The 21,024-nt window shown below is 38.2% G+C and overlaps 1 protein-coding gene across 3 annotated transcripts; it reads left to right on the top strand.

The window, feature by feature from the left end:
• Positions 1–2,714: 2,714 nt before the first annotated feature.
• Positions 2,715–20,898, top strand: fam107b (family with sequence similarity 107 member B). 3 transcript variants are annotated; one of them, XM_055033638.1, is made up of 4 exons: positions 2,715–2,889; positions 16,976–17,129; positions 19,740–19,896; positions 19,995–20,898. In XM_055033638.1, exons 2-4 carry the CDS (start codon positions 17,002–17,004, stop codon positions 20,112–20,114), a joined length of 405 nt encoding a protein of 134 aa, XP_054889613.1. In that variant the 5' UTR covers positions 2,715–2,889; positions 16,976–17,001; the 3' UTR covers positions 20,115–20,898. The 3 variants fall into 3 exon arrangements, with proteins under 3 accessions (XP_054889613.1, XP_054889603.1, XP_054889593.1); XM_055033628.1 differs by lacking the exon at positions 2,715–2,889 and adding an exon at positions 3,727–3,778; XM_055033618.1 differs by lacking the exon at positions 2,715–2,889 and adding an exon at positions 14,955–15,792.
• Positions 20,899–21,024: the final 126 nt, after the last annotated feature.

The raw sequence follows: 21,024 nt of genomic DNA, 5'->3' as shown, positions 1-21,024 counted from the left end.
TCCTATTTGCAGTCATAAAATAGGAGCGTCCAATCAAAAGAAAAATAAGGGCACTTGCGCATACACTATCATTAATGCAAACATTTGCTCAAACCCTGGGGAAACATGGAACAATGACACAAATATCTGCGTTAGACAAAGATATTTTTACTGCTAGAGAGCAAGAAGACAGCGATCGGAACTTATGCTTGTTACATTTGCTTCCTCAAAAGTTTTCAAAAATCACTCTTTAGAAATATTTTTGCCAATTTGGGGAACCAACCAAGCACTGGGAGCAGAAGACCCAGGCAGAATATTGTTTACAGTAAATAGGGAATATTATGCTCAAACACTCAGTCAAACAAACAAATATGTTTTTTTTTCACTTATTCAAATCAGTCTTTTGATGTGTCACAGCCAAGCTGCTGTGGTTCAGAGGAAACACAGTAAAACTTCCCTGAATCTTCAATGAAATCGTTGTGAAACCTCTTCTGGAAACAAAAAGAAACTGACAAACGCAAGGTCTCTGCTGATCAACTTGTTCCACTTCATTTCATTTCAAACTTCTTCCACTTCATGCCACTTCAAAACAGCTTTTGCAATTGCAGTTAGGAAGTGGTTTGTGCCACCTGTAGCAATAGTTTTATCTGCATCACATTCTGATATAGCTTTAAAAACTTTTTTTACCTATAAAGGACTGATGAGAATACTATAACATGAAGTACTTTAGAAACGTTTCAACAGCCAACAAACTTCCCCACATTCTGTCACAGTACAACAGACCTTAATATGCAGTATGTTGTGAAAGAATAGCACACAGTGGAAGGAAGGCATCATTTATTTCAAATATCACTGCATACATTGGTTCAACAAGTAAGTCTGAGTTCAAGCTTTTTAAGGGCTCTGTCAGAAGTTTCCATAGTTTCTCATCTGGTGTGTAGCTGCTTGTTTATTGTCCAAAACTGAAAGCAACAATCAAACTCTTTCCAAAACAATAAAACCTGTGATGTTCCCCAAGTACATTCCCCAAACCAGTATGTTTACGAACCCTGTACTTTCTCACCCAAATTGCAATAAGCAAACTTCCTCACACATAACATAGCTTGATTAGAAATACAGGGGAACAAGAAACTGGTATGTAGACAGTTGTTTGTTGTAAGTTTGTAATTTTCTAGAAATCATTTTGATTCTAGAGCGCAACTATCTCCATGCACACACATTCCTAAATTTTTGCACATCTGTTTCCTGCTTGAGAGTAGTTGTTTGCATGGTAGTCACTGTAGGGAGTATCCTCTGTGTCGATGATGACCCTTTCCATGACTCATGCTATTGTTTTAGCACAACTCTCTTAGTCAGCCCTCTCCCAAGTTATGAGAAGTTACATAGGAATGCTTTACGTCTTGCTCAGTTTAAAGTTCCCTTGGGTTGTTTCATGCTTCTTTTCATTCCAGTAAACTTGCCATTATAGTTGAGCAGAAAGTTCCTCAGTTCCCCCAACAGAGTTTGAAACAAAAGCAAATGTATTCTAGGAGCACTTTCTTGTCAATTTGCCCCTAAAATAAGCAAAGCAATCTGAGGCGACATCTCATGATAAAAACTAGGGGTTTCAGTGAGCTGATTTAACAGAAGGGTGGTGGATAAGCAGATCCAAAGACCCCTGAGTGGTAAGAAGATTATTCTTTATCACACAGAATGCTCTGGATATTTAGTTAATGGCAACAACAAGCAGTAGGCTGATCTGCTGTAATCAAAGAGAAGGGCAAACAAATAACTCAAATGCAGAAAAAAATCTCGAACCAGAAAACAATACTGGCTTGTAGTCAAGTATTAAAGTAAATGTTGCCTTTTCTTTTAGTTTCAGAAGATTCCAAAGCAATCAAGAGAACTTTAGGAGGACGTTATAGAATGATGTATAACCAAAACAAAACATAAAAAAAAATGCCTCATTTTTTTTCAAATATGAACTGATTAATCTTAAATCACTGCAAATCGACTTCCTTTGCGATCCTACTTATTTTTGTTGTTGTTGTTTGTTTGTTGCTGTTTTAAAAGTACTTTTAGATTTAGACTCTACCTGCCTGAAAGAGGGACATCATACTTGTTATGACAACCAACTATGGGAAATCATTTTTCATATCTTTATCCAAGTCTTCTGTAAAATTATTGCAAATGCAAGCAGATTCCTTAGATATGCTTTGGTTTGAGAAGAGGTCTCTAATATATTTTATAAATCATCTGGTCTAAATGAGAATTAGAACCATATTTGATGGTAATAGAGTGTGGTGCACTTTTTTCCCCTCAGAAAAATAATATGCAGTTGATTTAAAACATCTATGAGATTTGAGCATTTTAGGAACTATATTTCAATCATTCACACAGATGTACAGACTGGGACAAAAAAGCATCCATAGCTATAAAATGAGCTAATGAATTCACAAATCAAAACAAAGCGTCTGTCAATAACGAGCTTTATAATATCACGCTTTATACATTAACTTTTCGGTTGAAATTTAGCTTCACAGAAAATTTGTTATGGCTTCCTGCAAACAGTTACAGCTGCTTGTTGGAGCTGCACGCGCTTCGTCTCCGCCCCGCCCTGAGCTCGTGGGGTCCCCCCTCTGATCTAAACCCGCGAGCAGATGAAAGAAAAGAAGCGGTTAAAGGAGGCGGGGTCAGCTGATTGCGTCACAGAACCCCTCCCTCTTACTTTAAATTTACAATTTCTATGGGTTCTGCCTGAGAGTCCGTGTGTGCGGTGCGCTCTCGAGCTATTGAACAGTTTTCGCCAAAGGAGACACACCTCGAGCCGAAGAAGTGTTCCGGAGGCGCACTAATGGTGCTCGAACCACTTTGTCATTTTAAATAATAAACGAGCAGAGTTGGGAAAGTCGCGTCGGGTTCTAGTTTGAGGTAGGTGTGTGTGTGTGTCTGTGTGTCTGTGGTTCTTATTTTTTTCCTCTATCGTGAGGGGTTGTGTTACAAGCGCACTAACAAAAGCAGCACGTTTCAGCTGTCTGTCCCACCCCGTCGCTATACCGAGTAAGACGCCGGAGGTTTTGGGCCGGGGGGAGATTAAAAACCAAAAAGTAACGATTTTGGATGGAGTAGAGGGAGAATGAGATGGCAAAACACAAACTCTTGCTTCATTGTCTGCTATTGTTGCGGCACAGGACTAGAAACGCGGGACAGTAGAGCACAAACACGTTGGGCTGTTAATGTTCAGCTCATATAGACAGTCAGATATTTCTCAAAACCGGATAGCAGTTTACTCTTTAGGGGGGAAATGAATGGAGGAAAATTCACTTGTTTACTATCTCTGTTAGGCAGATTCATAGAGATTACATTAATAAACATAGGATGTAGAATCATAGTTTAACTCTGTTCGTTTAGTTGGAGGTCAGTTATAAAACTATATTCAGAAAAATATGCACCCATATTTTTCATAAAAGGTTTATTTTTGATTCATGTTAGTCAAGTGGCGTGTGTGTTTCACAAAGCAATGAGTACTGGTCCCTGTCAGAGTTGGCAAGCATGTGCTGTCAACAGGCAGCCTGACCAACTGTCAGGTGCAGCTTCTGCATTGTCTTGAAGTTGTGAAATTTCTGTGAGTTCTGTCAAACTTTAACACTGAGCAAACAAGGGGTGGAGGGGGGAACCCAGCTGGTTCCAGAGTCTGTGTATTTTCTGGGTGGAGACTTCAGGGCATTACATTCTTGCAAACACTGGTAAACTTACTTCTAGGGGAAGTAGTTTTAAATCTGGATTATAAGGGGAGAAGTAGCAAAAGAAGAGGGTATGAGTAAGTTTTGAGCAGCATGGTTGCACTTCGTCTGTGTTTAAAAAGAGGGGGGAAATTCTCGCACATGTGTTAGTCATTTGGAGAGGAGTTTGCTGAACGATTTACATCTGTTTTCTGATCTTTGAACCCCCTTCTTCCTTCTCCTTTCTCTTGTTTCTCTCTACGAGCGTATCTTGCTTGTCCTGCGTTTCCAGTAAAGGCAGATGCTGTCATCGTGTGATAGGTGGGAGTTTTTCAGCCGAACTGCTTGTCTGCTCCGTTATTATTACTACACTCCAAGGAATTTAAATATGTGAATGAAACTGAATAGTTTCCTAGCTGAAAATGGAAAGCATTCATTTGTGGCTCTGGTGAATGTGTTTGCACAGAATTAGGGTTTAGGTTAGGGAATGTGACCTCAAGAAAAAAGTAGAAGTTTTAAGGTAGGGAATGTGTGTATATGCGGGGGTGTGTGTGCGTGTGCACACAAGAGGCATATAACCAGCAGCCACACGTGTTGATTCTGTCCACCATAGCCCAGCTGATCTGTGTGAGGGCATAACATTTCCATTGCTCAGCAGAAGGCCCTGATCCTTACAACCTGCAATGCAAACCCCAACTGTAATGTGTGAATGTTTAGGGTGAAGCTCTGAACTTAAGATTTTTGGTGACATTTTACGTGCCGGCAGTGAAAACTACCTTGTTTTTTTTTTGTTTTTGTTTTTTTGATCTTCTCTGATAAGTGAGCGTATAAATGTGGTTTTGATTTTACCCCACATCTTCTGCCTGTTGGTTTGATTTGGCACAGAAATACTTTGTGTGCAGACATTTGTTCCTCTTTCATCAGTTAAAACTGAGAACCAAAAGTCTGTTCATTACTGATACCAAACTTGCATGGTTGATGCCAAACCTTTGCATAGATTTTGCATAAAATTACAAACTTAAACTTGTCTGCTGATCAGCTACTAGATTTTGCAGAAACGATGTAATAACACCATGTCATCAATTATCAAACTGTTAAATTTTTCTACGACAGTTTGCTCATCATTGCTCATTTTTCCCCGAACCAGTTAAGCAGGTTTAGTTAAGTTCGAAAATAGAAGTCTTGTCCTTCTATAATGTCAAGTTACAGATTTTGAGTAGAACATTAAGGCACCTTTTGATTTGTTATCATGACATGATTTTACTATGTCTTTCTAGTTTCCTTCCGCTGTACTAGATCTGTGAGCAGGCCTCACATTTGTGGTAGAAATGCACAAATCAAGTTTGTTCTCCCCGTTACTGATTTCCAGTTTTAATTGACACTTGGCCTACCAATTCCATTTTTTTTCTTCTCATGATTATAACACAGAAATTAGGAAAAATAATTGCTTCAACTTTCTTTGATGGAGGTAGTTGTTTTGAATCAAACAAATAAAGGAATTACAGGATCATCAACACTTGTGCATCATTTGGTATTTAAGAGACCTTACACATTTCAATCTCTGGCTGGTTTACTGGTGCATCTCTACTTTGTATGTTTGACTGAGACATGATGCAACACAAATACAAGTGATGAAATGTATAAGACCTCAACCAGTTCAAAGAATCTGTTTACTTTAGTGCAGTTTTGTTGCTATGGTTTCAAGATGATCACAATCCAGGAATTGATTGATGGCCAGGCTTCTCTGTGTGTTTGCTTGCATGTCGAAGCAGAGAGTGGGGTCAAACAATTCATGTAAAAGCCAGGCATGCAGTGACTTGTTTAGCTGATTAACTTATTGAGTAGATATGCAGCATGCATACAAAGTACTGAAGCCAAGGCATGGATGTGTGCACCTAAAGACAGTGATCTTTCCAAGAGAACCGCATTGATTTTCCTGCTCTTATGTCAGAGCTTCAATCACAATAAAGCGCCATTACTGCACTTGCTGGTTTTGCATCATGCCCACACGTGGACTCTAAATGCTTCCCTCTTCAGGGCTTGTTAGACTGAGGGAAGGTTGGGGCTGAATTCAGCTTATATTGGAGTAAGTACTGTGAGAAAGAATCTAAATTTATGACTTCATGTACAAGCAGGAACAGGCAGCTAGATCAAATGTTCTCTTTCTTATTCAGAAGGCAGGAGTCTGACGTTTTCAGTTCTTATGGTATATTCACTGCAAGCGAAAGCTGAATGCGGATTTTAAAAACCTACGTCATTACGTTCTCTTTTAAATACTATTATAATTGTTCATGTCCTTTTATGTTGTATTTTGTAAGGCACCAAATCTGAGTGAACAAAGAATCTTGATTTTTGGTTTCTTTGTGTCTTCACAGTCTGTGTGCACGTGCCCACTTCTTGTTTTTGTGTGTGTGTGCAAGGTTTGTCTGGTTGCTCAAGGTAACAGTTGTTATTGGGGTTTTCTCTGCTGGCATGTAAACAAAGGAGAACCTTCCTACCACTCCCCGGTGTGCCCTACAGCCAATCAGATTTGAGGTCCCAGCTGAGTTCAGCCAGTAGGCAGCAAGGAAGGGCGGGACTGTGCTCCATGAGGAGAAAAACAGCAGTTAAGCACAAAGCTTTGAATCTGGAACTGGAAGACACAGCCATAACAAAGACTCTTTCCTAACTCACTCCTAAGCAACACACAACATGGCAAGAGAAGTATACCATCCATCAGAAGTATTCACACCCCTTCTCACCGGAATTATCAATATCAATCTTTAGGACAGGCAGCTGAAATAGCTGCACGAGGAGGTTCAAAGAATTATTTGCCAATTTGGCTAAAAACATAACACAATATAAACATTTCTTATCAGTTGATAATATATTAGTTTTGAACATCCAAAATACTGCCAAACTAGTTACATGACCTTTTCTCTTTTATACACAATTTCCTCTTGAGCTGTTGTAGTCATTTCTCCTTTTGCTCCACCCTGTTCTTTTTTTTATTTTTAAGCAATTGTGGGGCATGGTGGCAAAACATAAAATTGCTCTGAAAACTGAGGAATACTGTATGTATTCTGTGAATTGCGCAGGCTCCGTGTGAACTGTCGGCGGATGGTTGAGATTTCATAGTCGAGCTCCTTATTGCACAGATTTTTCATGACAAATTCCTTCATTTCCCACAACATGAATTGATGGCAAGTTTAAAGAGCTAGTTGGGTGCCTAGCCCTGTTTCTTCTCCTCTGGGGTAGACGACGCACACGTCCAACTATATTCCCCAGAATTCTATGCAACTCTAGATCAGAGTTCCTTGATCTCATCTATCACAATAGATTGTTTTGTCACCCAGCCCTTCCTGAGGAGGACTTAAGACAAATGTAAAAAGGTGTTTAAAGCCTAATATTTTCCTTCTGATACATAGTTATGTTCTACTTTGTGTTGGTCCTTTACTAAATAACATACATAAAAGTTTGTGACCGTTGCATGACAAAATGTGAAAAAGTTCAAGTGGCATAACTGCTTTTTCATCACTGTCCATTAGTATTGCAGTTAGAAGAATGATATGAAATATTTAAGCAAATGTTTACATCAAAGTCCACCTGTTTTTGTAATGTTGTTCCTGTTTGTCTGGATTCAATGCAGTTGTCATGCTCATCTGACTTCAGATGAATCCACCTGTTCTCAATAAATCTAAATATATATACATACAGGAGCATGTGTCAGGGCCAGCTGTGAAACAGTACAGAACAGCTTTTTGTATTTAACTCACAGTTGTGACCTCAGCCATCCTCCTCTCTTTCAAACTGTGACCCTTCACCAGTTATTCAGGACAAGTGTTTAAGCTAGTAGTCTGACTCCCACGACTCTGTCTATGTGGGTGCTCCTGTTTCTGTTCATGCTTACTGTTGTGTGCCCACAGCAATAATCAGTGTGCCGGATCATCACATTCCTTCTGTGTGACTCAAAGTCATGTCTGTGCCTTTTGAATCCATCGCATTCTGTCCGTAATCTGCCTGACTGTAGGGCTTGTACAGTCTTCACACAAACCATTGTGTGAAATGACTTAAGTCAGCAATGAACTGAACTGAAATGCCAAACAGTTTTATTTTTGACTTTTAGAAAAAGCTGTGGTTAAATTATGTTTACCTGTGAAACATTTGATCAACAGGAGGTAAAGTTGTGGCATGTGATCATATCTGAGAGACCTGCATGGTTGCTCATGTAAAAACTACATGTGGTTGCAGTCAGACTAAACAGATGAATGAAATTCTTCTGGAGTGATAGAACCAGCACTAAAAAAAACTCAACACGTTTTGTAGAGTAAGACCAGAGACCCCCAACACCAGGTGTCACCAACTCCTAAACATCTGCATTTCCATTGATGGGTATGAAATACTTGCAATATCAATAGAGATAATAAGCACTGACTTTCTAGTGTTCCCCTGAAAAATCATGTTTTTAAGGTCCTATCCTTGTGCTACAATACCTAAATACTCAACATGCTCCACGGCTATGAAAACATTTAATAAAGGAGGTTTAGGCTAAACTTTTTTGCTTACTTTTGTTTGGGGTTAAAACAAAAGTTAACACAGTTAAGAACTATTAACTAATTTACATTTGAAACCACAAAAAGCTCAGTTAAACATAAAAATAAGTCATATTTCCAAATGTGAAAGCTTGTTTAATTGGGGAACAAAATTTTGTTTGCATTCAGTCTCTTTAGAGATAAAGTAATGTTATAAATAAATGTTCCTTTTTCTTGGGTCTGTTATCAGAAGTTTACAGATCGTGCTGTAGAACAGTAGAGTTTTTATCTCTTTCACGTTCAAAACTTTGTGACCTGATTTAACAATGCTCTTGACCTCTGAATGAAGATAACTTCTTACTCTCTACTTAGGTGCACTCTATACTTGGTTGTTTATAAAGGTCAAAACACTCAATGAAGTCTTTTTAGGCATATTTGAACTTGTATCCTCTGCACAAAAGAAGTCTTGGTCAAGAAAAGCAACAAAAGAAGAATGTATTTTGCAGAAAAGTTAACAAAAAAAATCAAAGCACTAACATGGGTTTAAAAAAGGCAGGTGGGCAAAATTTGCCTTTTTTTATAAATATAATAGGGCAATAAAACAGCGCTGCGGTTGACCTTTAAAAAAAAAGCTGTTAGGTTAAACAAAAACGGGAACAAAGGAGTCACATTGAACTCTCTGCAGTTATTGTTTAATTCTTCCTAATTTTCAACGGCCCTTTATGTTTATGAAACTCATGTAAAGTTTACCTTTGAGTCTGGAAGTATAACACGTCTCAAATTCTAGTATTACTCTATGACCAGCAACAAAATGATCTGCATCAAGTATAGACTTTGCATTGGTCATGTTTTTTCCCCTAAGGGCTTTCTGACACTTGAAATGGGCAATTTCTTCAGCTATACAATTAAGAGCTGAAGCATTATTCAATCTTATTGTAATGAACAGGAATGCAGAAAGGTGTTTTCTTGCTTCAGCTTGGGTGATTTCAATTGACAGGTGTTTGCTGAACTGCAATCAACTAAATACAATGTGCAGGGAAACATCTGAAACGTGCTGGGGAGTGCACCTTGAGGACCTGGGTTGGGAAACACTGATTTAGAGAACATCTGTTGATGGTGGTTCTCAAGTCATTAACAATCCCACTACATAGTGCATTATTAAGGCAAACCATCTACTAAGTCTGCATTTAAAAGCTTTGTTAAGTCCTAACAGCACATCTTGTAAGGAATGATGCACTGGCACGAAGATTTAGTTAATCCAGATCCAGTAGAAAAACTAAAATTGCATGTGAAGTCTGATGCAACAGTTTGCTGTCTGAAGTTAGTCTAAGAGTCGCAGAACTTGGCATGCTTTGACTGCTCTTTACCAGCAGGCCATAATGTGGCTTGCTTCCAGAGCTCGCTATAAAGCTGCCTTATTGCCCCTTAAATCCTTTATGTATCTCCAGACATAAACATACTGCACAGCTGGAAACTGAACTGTCACATGGCACAATTAATTACTGTGGGTGTTGCAGCGCATTTGCTTGTCAGTGCTCATTGAACCCTAAAACATCAGACTGTAAATTTCCCACACCCCATTCATCTCCCCGGTGACATTGTTGCAATGTGGGAGAAGAGATGGCTGTTCTGTAGAGGTCAGTACATGACGAAGCCCACAGAATTCCCCTGTTCTTCTTCTCCATTGCTGCAACCCCCCCTCACCCCCCCCCCCCAACTCTAAGGCAGGAAATGCAAAACAGATCTCAACCCCCAAACTCCCAAGCATGCTTTGGAGGAGACATATTTCTCTCACTACCCCCTCACACCCCTTAATTTGCAATATTCCATAGCCAAATCCAAATCTTTAACTTTTAATACATTAGGCAAAGACATCACTATATTTTGAAGAACCAATCCTAAACTTATAGTAATCTCCAAAAGAGTAGTGCTCACATAAACATAAACAGCCAGCCACATTTCTTCTGGGTCGGGTTTTCACAGGGTAGTCTTGTGAATGAGCATGTATGAGCACAGGATTCTTGGAAATGATCTCATTGTTATGGCTCAGCCTTCAAATCTCAGTCACTCGTTGAGTTTATACAGGACTCTAACTCGCATACACTCTTGCTCTCCTTCCTCGTGTCCCTCCTGAACTGTCAATTAAAAGGCCATCTATCTGTGCGTTTTAACTCGGGCCTCCTCTTATTTATGGCTCATTGGCTGCTTCATTAACGGACAGGCTGGAAGATGCGTAGCCGGATCCGTCCAGTTTGTAGCACACAGCAAGAGGGAGGACAGTTTGTATGTGACACCTCAGGGAGAGAAAGAATAAGGGGTGGGGGTTGCTTAAGGCGGGGGGGTTGATGACGCATTTTCCCCCGAGGGGGTGGACTTCCCATCTGTGAGTGGGTAGGCGGATAGATTAGGGGAAGACGGAGAAGGGATGAGAAGCAAGGGACTGAGAAAGTATAATAGAAAACGTGTGAAACATGTTCTAACCTGATTTGTTTACCACTCAGTGTTCTGTCACAGAAGTGTTTCTTTCTCATAAAACCTCTATAAACAAATGCTTTGGTTGTTAAAATCTTCACTATGTGGTTGACAATGTGGGTGTGGTCTCCCATGTGTTCATGACTAATGACAGCTGACTGCTCAACCCCACCCTTTGCTGTTCTGTTTGTCCCCGTTTCCTCGAAGACAACTGTGGGCTCAGATGGTGAAGAGGGGCACAAACTACTCTCATTACCCTGATCCTCTCTGTTCTGAAAATCTGTAGAAGGAAGAAAAGAAGGGCCATTTATGACTGAGAAAGACAAATACAAGGCCAATATGGGCCTTGTGTTTTCCTTTTTCCCAGTCTGCCTACACTGGCAGAGATCTCAACATGATTCCCTCATAAAATTTATTTTCCCTTGCTTCATCTTCCTATTGATCGACTTTTGAAACTTTCTTGCCTTGTGTCTCCATAGTTTTTATATGGCCAGTCTAGATTCTCATCTCCATCTATTTTTTTTCAGCCTTCCTTCCAATCACGGATATTCTGTGAGAGCAAAGATTGCCTTTTCGTTTTTGTCATTCATCAGTTTCAGAATGGACATATAAATGCACCAAATTTAAATCAAAATTATGTCACTCACCTCTGCCACCCTATAAAACTTTCTGTTCAGCTGGTTGAATTGGATCTCAGTGCAACTCTGAATGCATTGTAGATACAAACTTCAGCAGCCATGATTTGCTCAATATGTGCATTATGCCAATGTGACAGTTTACTTTCCAAAGTGATTTAAAGTTTTACAACTAAACATGGTATCAATTAGTTGCACAATATAATAAACAACAAATAAAACTTACAGGGATGTGATGTTTTAAAAGTACTAGTTCAAATGCTATGCATTAAAATTGTGCTTTCCTCTTAGATTTAGCAATTTTCTTGATCTTTTGCCTCAACTGATGTCATTGTTGCACAATGTAATGGCACAATGATAACGCTATGTTTGCTTAATGTCATGCAACACTCTTATCAATGTACTTGCAGAGCTCAAGATGGATCCAATAGCTTCTGCTTTTGGTGAAAATGCTCCAAACAGGCAGATGATGATGTCTGGTTTTCTTTGAGATCTGACTTACTGATCCCTGTTTTGACTGATTCATTTTCCCCCTGAGGTCTACAGCACCTAAAAGACAAAGATGTGCTGTAGGTATTTAGATATAGTTTTGAATTCAATTAAAAAATTAAGATATGGCTAGTTGTTGGTTGATGTCAACAAACTAAAAATGGTGTGAGTTCCCACATTTTGCTGTTTTTAGTTAAAGTAAATAACATTGTAGAAGCATAGAAGTATTGATACCAATGCACAAAAGTGTGGGAAGGTGCCAAATTGGTAGATTTTAAACAAGTAGATGCTTAGTTGCTTTGCTTCCCTAAGCATAATGTTATTATCCTTTCAGTAGTCTAAAATCACACAACTTACTCAACTATACAATGTTCTCACCTCCCAGAGCAAATGTTTGTAAGTCTTGTTTAAAAAAAAGTTTTGGTAGCTGCATGAAAAGTTAAAAGGACTTTTTTTGGCCTACTCCAAGAAGCTAAAGACTCCAGGGTATTTTATAAGCTAAAAGATTATATCAGCTCAGAGCCTTTTGCATTATGCACTGAAGTTTAATCTGTGGGGTAGATTAGGCAAATTAAGTCTTCCACAGTGTCTGCTATGGCTCTCACTGAAGTGTTGGAGCTGCACTGATCAGACAGCAGTCTACAAAGGAGTCAGTTAAGGAAGTGTGCTTAAACTCCATGGAAGTGAAAAGACACTTTGTATTACATGTTTTATAAGTACTTTAAAATAATCCTAAAATTAATGTTTTGCACATAACTATTTTATTTTCTCACATTGGCTTAAAACGGTGGACTAAGTCCTCCCATCTGATTGAATCAAACATCAGTTTTTGAGTTTGGATGCAGTGTGCAAATGGCAACGTTTCACTTTACCCACTTTTAAGTTAACACATTTCATGAGCTACCACTCAGAATAAAAATAAACTGAAATGATCAGAGCCGTAACAATCACTTAAGAAGTTTGTGTAATCTATAGCTTTTCTTGGGTTATTTCTGGTGGTGCTTTTTCTATATACTAATTTATTTATTTTCATTACTGAGAAACTTGATATAGTTGATATAGGTTAATCTTTTTTTGCTGATTAACTACTACACTTAAAACACTTTAATCTAAAATAGCCATTTCAAAAACAGCTTTCTAAAGACATTTATTTCATTTTAACATTTAAGTCATACATAGTTTCAATTATCACTCATTCTTTAGAGCTGTGAAATCGAATGAAAATATTAATAGTACCGTATTTCTACCGCCACTTTAAGAAGCACAGAAATAAGCTTGTATGATAAATGTAAGCTGCTGTTGGTCTATGCAGCTGAGCTGACCACAAATGATGCAATCAGTTGGCACAGCACAGGCACTCTGCCCCTCTAAGATCGCTCCCTTCTATTAACTCTAATGCAGACTGCAATCATTGGGCATATTTTCACACAACCACAAATGCAAAAACGACTGTTGATTTACTTCCTTTTCTAACAAACAACTTTGCTTATTTAAATTTTATGCATGAACAGAAGAATTATGTTATTTAGAAACACCCTGGATGAATGTTTTGTAACAGTTTTTTTTACCCCTTCTACTTCTGTTTGATAGAAATTAGGATATATAAAAATAGGATATTTTCTATCATTAAACTCTAAAGTTTTAAACAAGATCTCAGTTGAGCATTGGGAGGACAGAAGGGAGGGTTTGAAATTAAACTTCCTTTTCTGAACTCAGACTTGACCCACTTTTTCGTCTTAGTTTCTATTCTATTGGTTTAACCTACAAATCATCTTGTCTTATCTCTGAATGCTCGAGCATAGTAAATTATCCGAATTATCTTCTCCGTGGATATCTTGGAGATTGTCCCTTTGAAAGTCTCATTATCTGTTTTTGCCCGTCTCTGTAGTTAGGGTGTGTCTCCAAAACTAATAAACAATCTATTTTAATGGAATCCTGGAAACTGAAGTAATCTTTCAGCCACAACATCTGCAGTTTTATGTGCATCATATATTGCTTTATTAATGCATGGATTGAATTTTAGAGAAGTTGAATGAAATTATATTTTCCAAATACAAACTTTTCTGGGACATTTTGCAGTTCAAAACATCACAAAGCATAAAAGATGCCTTAAGAAGCCATCATAAATTGTCTGCATGGACTTTGCTGTTTCTAGCGGCTAAGGGGCACCAAAAGGGACATAAAATAAAACATCTTAAACATCTAATTATAAGTCTGGCTTTAAGAATCGCTCCAATTTGAGGGTGCAGGTTCCTTTTGAACTCCCTATGTTACTTCCTCTCTCTCCCTGGGGCACAGAGGAAGTAGCAGCAGATGTGTTACGCTATAACAGACACCGTGACAACACTACTGGTCTTTAAGTTCCCTCTGCATTAACATAAACCACCCAGGATGTACTTCACAACTTACTGAACTGCTACACATCCACACCTCACATCTCAGTTTATCCTGTAACCACAATGTCTCATATTACAAAGAGGCGGTCGTGTTTTTTTTTAATCATTATTATTAATTACAAGAGTTGAGATGCCTGGTTTTTGGCAACTGATGTAATATGTTCTAAACATAGTAATAAACGCTTTTTTGATTTAAAGCTGTGGTTCCCAAAGTTTTATTACAAGTGTTGGTAAAGGGCATGTTATTTTTCCACGTTGTGCCATCCTGTCAAACATTTTTAAAACCTCATTTTTTATTTTGGATGCATTCTCTAGTCCTGTCTTCAGATGTAAACTTAACACAGCATAAGTAGTTGCTCTCATTTGTTCTTGCTTTTCTGTTTGTCCCCATACATGCTGCGAATTATAGAAATTTTCTACACTTTCATTTATTTCATTTTCTTATTGAAGTAAACATTGGTTTGCTTGAACATCTGGTTTATTTTGGCTTTTTGTTTTACATTAAACAAAGCCATCATCTAAAGCCTGAGGTCCATCTGAGGAGTGATGAAGCTCAGGTTCCATCACTGCTACTTTCATCATAGTTTATAAAAACTTTATGTAATGAATTTGCTGAAAATGCAGCAGAAGATTTCTGACTGAGGCATTTAAGAAATGTCATAGACAACAAAAAAATTATCATGACCAACTGAAACATGTTGTTTTTCTCACAGCATAAATTCTGTTTAGAAGAATGATATTATAATTTAACTTGCTTTGTTCATGTTGGACTTTTTTGTTATGTAACCAACATGATTCGGTTGCTGTGATGCAGTGACACTGACCTCTAGTGGTTTCTGTGTATAAATACCCTGGTCTTCTAAATCTAGGCCATGTTTTGAATTTGTGGATACACTCCCCCCCTCATGCTTGTTATCAGCACGTGTAGTGAAACGCGTTATTGGTTGAAACCGGCTGTGATTGGCCCGCTCACTGTTTGTTTTCAGTCTGTCCTCATCGGTCACAGACTGTGACCTATTAGAAGCTGCATGACAAGGCAACATCTTGAAATCACTGGCAACAAAAATGCTATTGGTTTTCAACGATTCCTCAGCCAGCCTGGGAACAGAAATGTGCATGACTTTGTCTGCTAATGAAAGATGTTTCCATCTTATCTTTCCACCGTTAGACTAAATATTCTTTTAAAAGGTTTTTTTTTTAATACCATCTCCAGTATTGTGCTCACCAACAGTTCTTTGTTGTATAAATCAATGACTGAGTACAGGAATAGTTTCCTTATTGTTGAAGGATTGCTCCCAATCGATTGGTAGAGATGTCTATTGAAAGTGAAGGGGACAGAACAAATGAGGGCGGGAGCAGAGACGGAGTGTGTGTGTTGGTGTGTGTATGCGACAGAGAGAGAGAGAGCTAGCTATAAAACAGACTTTGGACTCCAACCAGCTCAGTCAGAGACAGCTGTGCAGGACGAAGCTCTGCTTCTACGCAAGGCTCATAACATTCTGACAAAACACAACGTGCTTTAATTCTTTTTCCTGGAAAACAGATTTTTAATCAGAATAAGCCAGGATGGCGACCATGTTCAGATATCCTGTCTTTCCTCATCTGCAGGGTGAGTTACTTTAGAAAACAGCTCTGTACAGTTTGTACACTTTATTTTTATGGTATTTATTAGTGAATTTCTTAAATCTTTTGTAATGCTTTAATACATTTTAAAGGAGGAAACTGTCTTTTATGCTGTTCCTTAAGCATCTTTGAGCTATCTGTCCAGATTTAAGATGTGCAAACAGTAGCTTCAATAAAAAGTTAGATATTATGAGGTTAAGCATACTCTGATAAGGCTAGCAATCCAACTTGCAGTAAAATCTACCCATGCTTGATTATAACATGCTTGATGAATGAGAAACATTTTCCCATACACCAACTGTGCCTGTAATTGTTAAATTGCATAACTTCCACCTAAAAGTATGCAAAAAACTTTTATTTTAAATGTTTTTTTTTTGTTTTGTGTTTTTTATAGAATAAAACTGTTAATTATGGATCTTGATCAAATATTTATGTTTTAATATTTATGTATATGTGGGAATTAAATAGCCCTTATTTTGTATAGTTTATGAATCTTGGCCAAAGGTCCATAAGGAACATCTGGAGTTTAAAATCTACATCAAAATTGATTTGTATCTAATTATGTGCTGTCTGGGTAAATTAGTGGGGTTGCAGATGTTTTTTTTTTACCACATGACAGGAGAATGAAATGTTCAACCTCACTCAGTCTGGAACCATTATGTAATGTCAGCATCGAGTCCCCTGATGTCAATTCAGAAACTTATGTCAGAGTTTACGGAACAGGTTTCCATTAGAATTTGAAAAGATTGATTTTTTGTTGTTGTTTTTTTTTTTAAAGGGGTTTCTTTCTGATATTTATACACAATTGTTATGATGTGGTTGCAGGATTCTGGTTTGTTAGAGAGCATGATTATTGAATACTCATTTCATTTATTTAGGTATGAGTTATTGTATTAAATAGACCATAAATGAAAGCTCAACTTTAAAATGTCTATAATTTAAGTAAACTAAAAAGAAAAATCTGCCTATTTTAAACTACAAAAACAACCTATATCATTATTATCAGTATATCTTTTCGCTTATCAGTTTATATTATAATCATTTTAAACCTTAATGTCCAAAAATTGCTAATATGAGTTTGCTATTTTTTTTTCTTCTTGTATCTAAATCTGTTTCCCTGCTTGACGTGTCACAACTTGTCATTTTCTCATTGTCCTCTGTCTCTGCAGATCCTTGTGATCCTGGAAGGAGTGTCATGGCAGAACCGGACTACCTGGAGGGAGACTGTGATGAGCTCATCCAACCCAAAAAGCTGATTAATCCAGTCAAGAGCTCCCGAAACCACCAGGACCTCCACAGAGAGCTTATTATGAACCAGAAGAGGTCAGGAGATAAATAAAAAAAAGCCTCCAGTCCTTTCTTTTTCTCATTTTTCAATGCCCTCATTCCTATCTACTTGCTTGTGGGTTGGAATAGGTTTTATCAGTTTGTGACTGCAATAAAATATATCAAAGTGTGAATCCCGCATATTTTACAGATAGTGATATATTTATTTATGGCTCAGTAAAACTTTCTAGTTGGTCGTTACCTTGGTAATGCCATAACAATCACTAAACGGGGGGAAAAAAACATTAGACTGCATCCATATCCTCGATAATTTAGTTTCATCCTTACTAATGGAGGATGACTGAATCCAGTTAAAATCCCTGCCGGTGTTCTAATCATCTGCACACAGAGCTGATGCTTTTGCTGTGTCACTTTGGCTGAGCTCACTGATTCAACCTCTAGCAGCATCGTTAATTGGCTTAATACGCAAAACTGTCACCAGAAGTATTACATAAAAAAAGTATTGTCAAAAATAGTTACATAAAAGTCCCATGCAAATGTAAAAGCACCTGATTGCTTGTTGTTTTAAGGCAATATGAGTGCCCTTCTGTGTGAATGTAAATGCACATGTTCCAGCACCTGTGATTATCCTTTCAGCACTGAATGTTTTTTTTTTTCTCTCTCACTGTGCAGCAGTGGCCACTTTGTGCCTGAGCTATAAATAGCAGTGTAAATACTCATGATGCTGACAGCTGCTCCATCACAGCATCCCTGCTCTGTCTTTGAACAGGTCAAAGACTGGGATCCAATTTGTAACAATGAAATTACAATAAGATTTAGTGGGGGAAAAAATTGTAATACTAAGTCGACTTTCTAAGTGGTGCAGCATATTTTTTCTATGGGTCTAGAGAGGCTGAAGTGGGATTTTTGGGGGAGACAAAATGGTTTGATTGGGCTTTTAGCACTTTCTGATATAGAGAAATGTTGCTTTCACAGTGGATTAGTCATAGAGGAGAGGCAGGGAGGGGTGCGTGGATGGATAGATGCATGGATGGATAGATGGGTAAAGAAGAAAAGGAAAAAAAAAACATGTTATGTAATCAAGATTACAAAACAGTCTCCAGCTGAGTGCCTTTCTCTTCCTCTGCTACCTTGGTGACAGTGACCCTACCCCACGCAAACCCTTAAAGAGCAATGTGAGAATGTCAGAAATCGAGTCCCTTTTTGTTAGAAGATGTGCACTTGGATGAGGGTGCGGGTGGGAAGGGGGGCTTGAATGGCTACTGATTATGTAAAAGCAGTGATGTAAGCATCATTACAGTCTGTCTGTACTGGAAACCTTAAAGCTGCCCAGTCACGTCTCTTATCATCTGCTTAGCAATGCTTTGCCTCAGCATTGCTAAGTGCTTTCATAAGACATAAAAAAAACAGGCAGATTAACTGCAGCAGTGACTCTCGAGAAAGTGACGTCTTTTTGTAAATTAACTCCCGCTGCATCTTGAAACATTTTGAGCCCAGTTATGTAATCTGTAGGATCTAATCATGCATTTAATTAAGATGCTGCTGGTTCTGTACTGGGTAGGCAGGTAGAAAGACTTTCAGTCAGGATTCAGTTCAGAAAGAAAACGGTCAGGAGAGAAATCTGATCATCTGAATCAGAAGGTTTTTAAATGAAAATGACAGCTGAACTATTATGAAGCACAGCCTGTCACAGTAATAAGTGACAGGCTTGTTGTGGGAGCTTTGTGTGTTGTTTTTCTCTTTTCCAGTCAGTCTCTCTCCTTATTCTTCTGTTTAACAATCTCAGCTCTCCTCCCCCATGTTTTCTTTAACTTGGAGAAGTTGGTAGATTACATAACTTTGTTCCTTTTGGCAAAACGATCTCACATTTTCTTAAGATGACTTTCTTAGTCATTTAGTTTCCCTTTAGCTTATTTGAGAGAAGAGTGGGATAGTTTATACAAGCAAGCAACTACAGTGCCTTGCAGAACTTTTGAGTATCTTGTTACTTTTCAACCTGAAGACTTTTATGTGTTGTCAGAATTTATCGTGACTGACACAAAGTGATGCCTAGTTGTAAAGTTGAAGAACAAGAATGCACATTGAAAAAATAATTCTTCATAGAAATAAAATGTTAAAATTTTAATGTGTATAAAAGTCTATATCCATTACTTTCAGCATTTGTAGAGCTAATGAAGACATACCCCAAAATACTACAAAAGCTTGATTCAAGGGAGTAAATATGGACTTTGAGTTTTTTCAGATTTTCATTTGTCAGAGATTCTGGAAAACAATATATTGTTTTTATTAATTTCAGTTATGTGCTAATTTTTTAATTAGCACATAATTAAAGCTCGTGCTCGTGCTGATGGGATAAAATGTGAAAGAGTTGAATGGGTGTGAATACTTTTGTTTTTCAGGCACAATCTCCAATTGCTTTAAAATCAGAATTTTTGAAACATCATCATGTAATCCAGATGATGTAACACAGATATAGTTTACTAACTAGAACGAGGTCATGATGTTCATCTGTTCTGAATAAATCTCCTAGAAAATTGTGGCCCGGAAATTCCATAAGCTTGTAGTACCACAGATTTTTTTTTTAAGCTTAGTTTATGAAACATGTTGTCTCTTACTGATTTGTTGCTCTCTCTTTCTGTTGTAAAGGGGCCTTGCTCCTCAGAACAAGCCAGAGCTCCAGAAGGTTCTAGAGAAAAGGAAGAGAGAACAAGTTATCAAGGCCCAAAAGGAGGAGCAGGAGGCTCACAAGAAGAGAAGCGACCTGGAAATAGAGCTCATGAAAAGACAACAGAAACTAGAGCAGGTAAATCTTCTAACATATAACCAATTTCATTTTTACCTCTCCAAGTTCATTTTTAATGGTACATTGATTTATTTGCTTTCTTTATTTCCGTTGTCCAGCTTGAACTGGAACAGCAGAAAATTCAGGAGGAGCAGGAAAACACCCCTGAGTTTGTGAAGATGAAGGGCAACCTGCGCCGCACCAAGCAGGAAGCCGGCGGTGAAGAGCAAGCCACCTAAAATCCGGCCGGGATGTCTGGGTCTGGCTGACTGAGAAGCCAAGGAGTGTGTGTTGTGTCTGTGGTAACACGGTGATGAGCCTCTTGGCGTTCCCTTACCCAGCTGTTCCTTCCTGCAGCGAGGAGAGAGACTTTAGAGACTAAAGATCCCCAACCCCTTCTTTCTCCCTGCAATGGACCGCCAGCACTCGCTCCTGTCCAGCAGTACGCAGCACCCCCACTCACAGGAGGCACCTAACACAGACATGTTACACGCATTTCCACACAGGCCAGCAAGCTTCCAATGAGCTCTAGTGGAGGAAATGAACCAAACCCAATCTGTCTTTGCTTTTTTTCTCCTCTGCGAGCTGTCGTTTCCATTTCCTGTTATCAGTGTTGTCATTATTGTTTCTGTTGCTCATATTCACAATCATAGAAAAATCAAAAAGTGGACACTGGATGGACTCTTAAAGCTGTGTAAAATAAAAGCCAAACAAATGTGCTTTTTGTTATTTATGTTGGTAGCTTTTAGCCAAGGTGTAGGGGAGGACACTTTTAGTCATTCTGTGTTTTATTTTGTTTTACAGCATGGCAATATGAAGCCAGAACAGGACAAAGGGAGTGTGAGGTTGTATGAAAATATGCTTTTTTTTTCTTTTTTTTTTTTTTTATGTACATGCTATTTCCTCAGCTAATACAATTTTAAGCAATAGTAGAACTCCTAGGCCTAAGAGGGATTTTTTTCTTTATATATTCTATTGTTTTGTATGAAAAAATGTGTTACTTAATAAATAATTTACATTTTATTTGGCTAACATGCATGTTTGTGTTCTGTGTGGGTAAAACCATGTAAGGTAGGTATTTGGAGAACCTGCTAATTAAACACAGGAGAGAACGCAAAGCCAAACAATCTTGAGTTGACAGTCTCCTCT

Source organism: Poeciliopsis prolifica, unplaced genomic scaffold (assembly GCF_027474105.1).
Source record: "Poeciliopsis prolifica strain line A6 unplaced genomic scaffold, Auburn_PproV2 SCAFFOLD001, whole genome shotgun sequence".
NCBI lineage: Eukaryota > Metazoa > Chordata > Actinopteri > Cyprinodontiformes > Poeciliidae > Poeciliopsis > Poeciliopsis prolifica.
Note: the sequence above shows the minus strand (reverse complement) of the source record. Positions and strands in the feature narration are given on the sequence as shown.

Coding starts and splice junctions, on each gene's coding strand:
- fam107b (XM_055033618.1), top strand. CDS start 15,750: ATGGCGACCATGTTCAGATATCCTGTCTTTCCTCATCTGCAGG. Junction 15,793..16,975: donor TGTCTTTCCTCATCTGCAGG/GTGAGTTACTTT, acceptor CTGTCTCTGCAG/ATCCTTGTGATCCTGGAAGG. Junction 17,130..19,739: donor CTTATTATGAACCAGAAGAG/GTCAGGAGATAA, acceptor TCTGTTGTAAAG/GGGCCTTGCTCCTCAGAACA.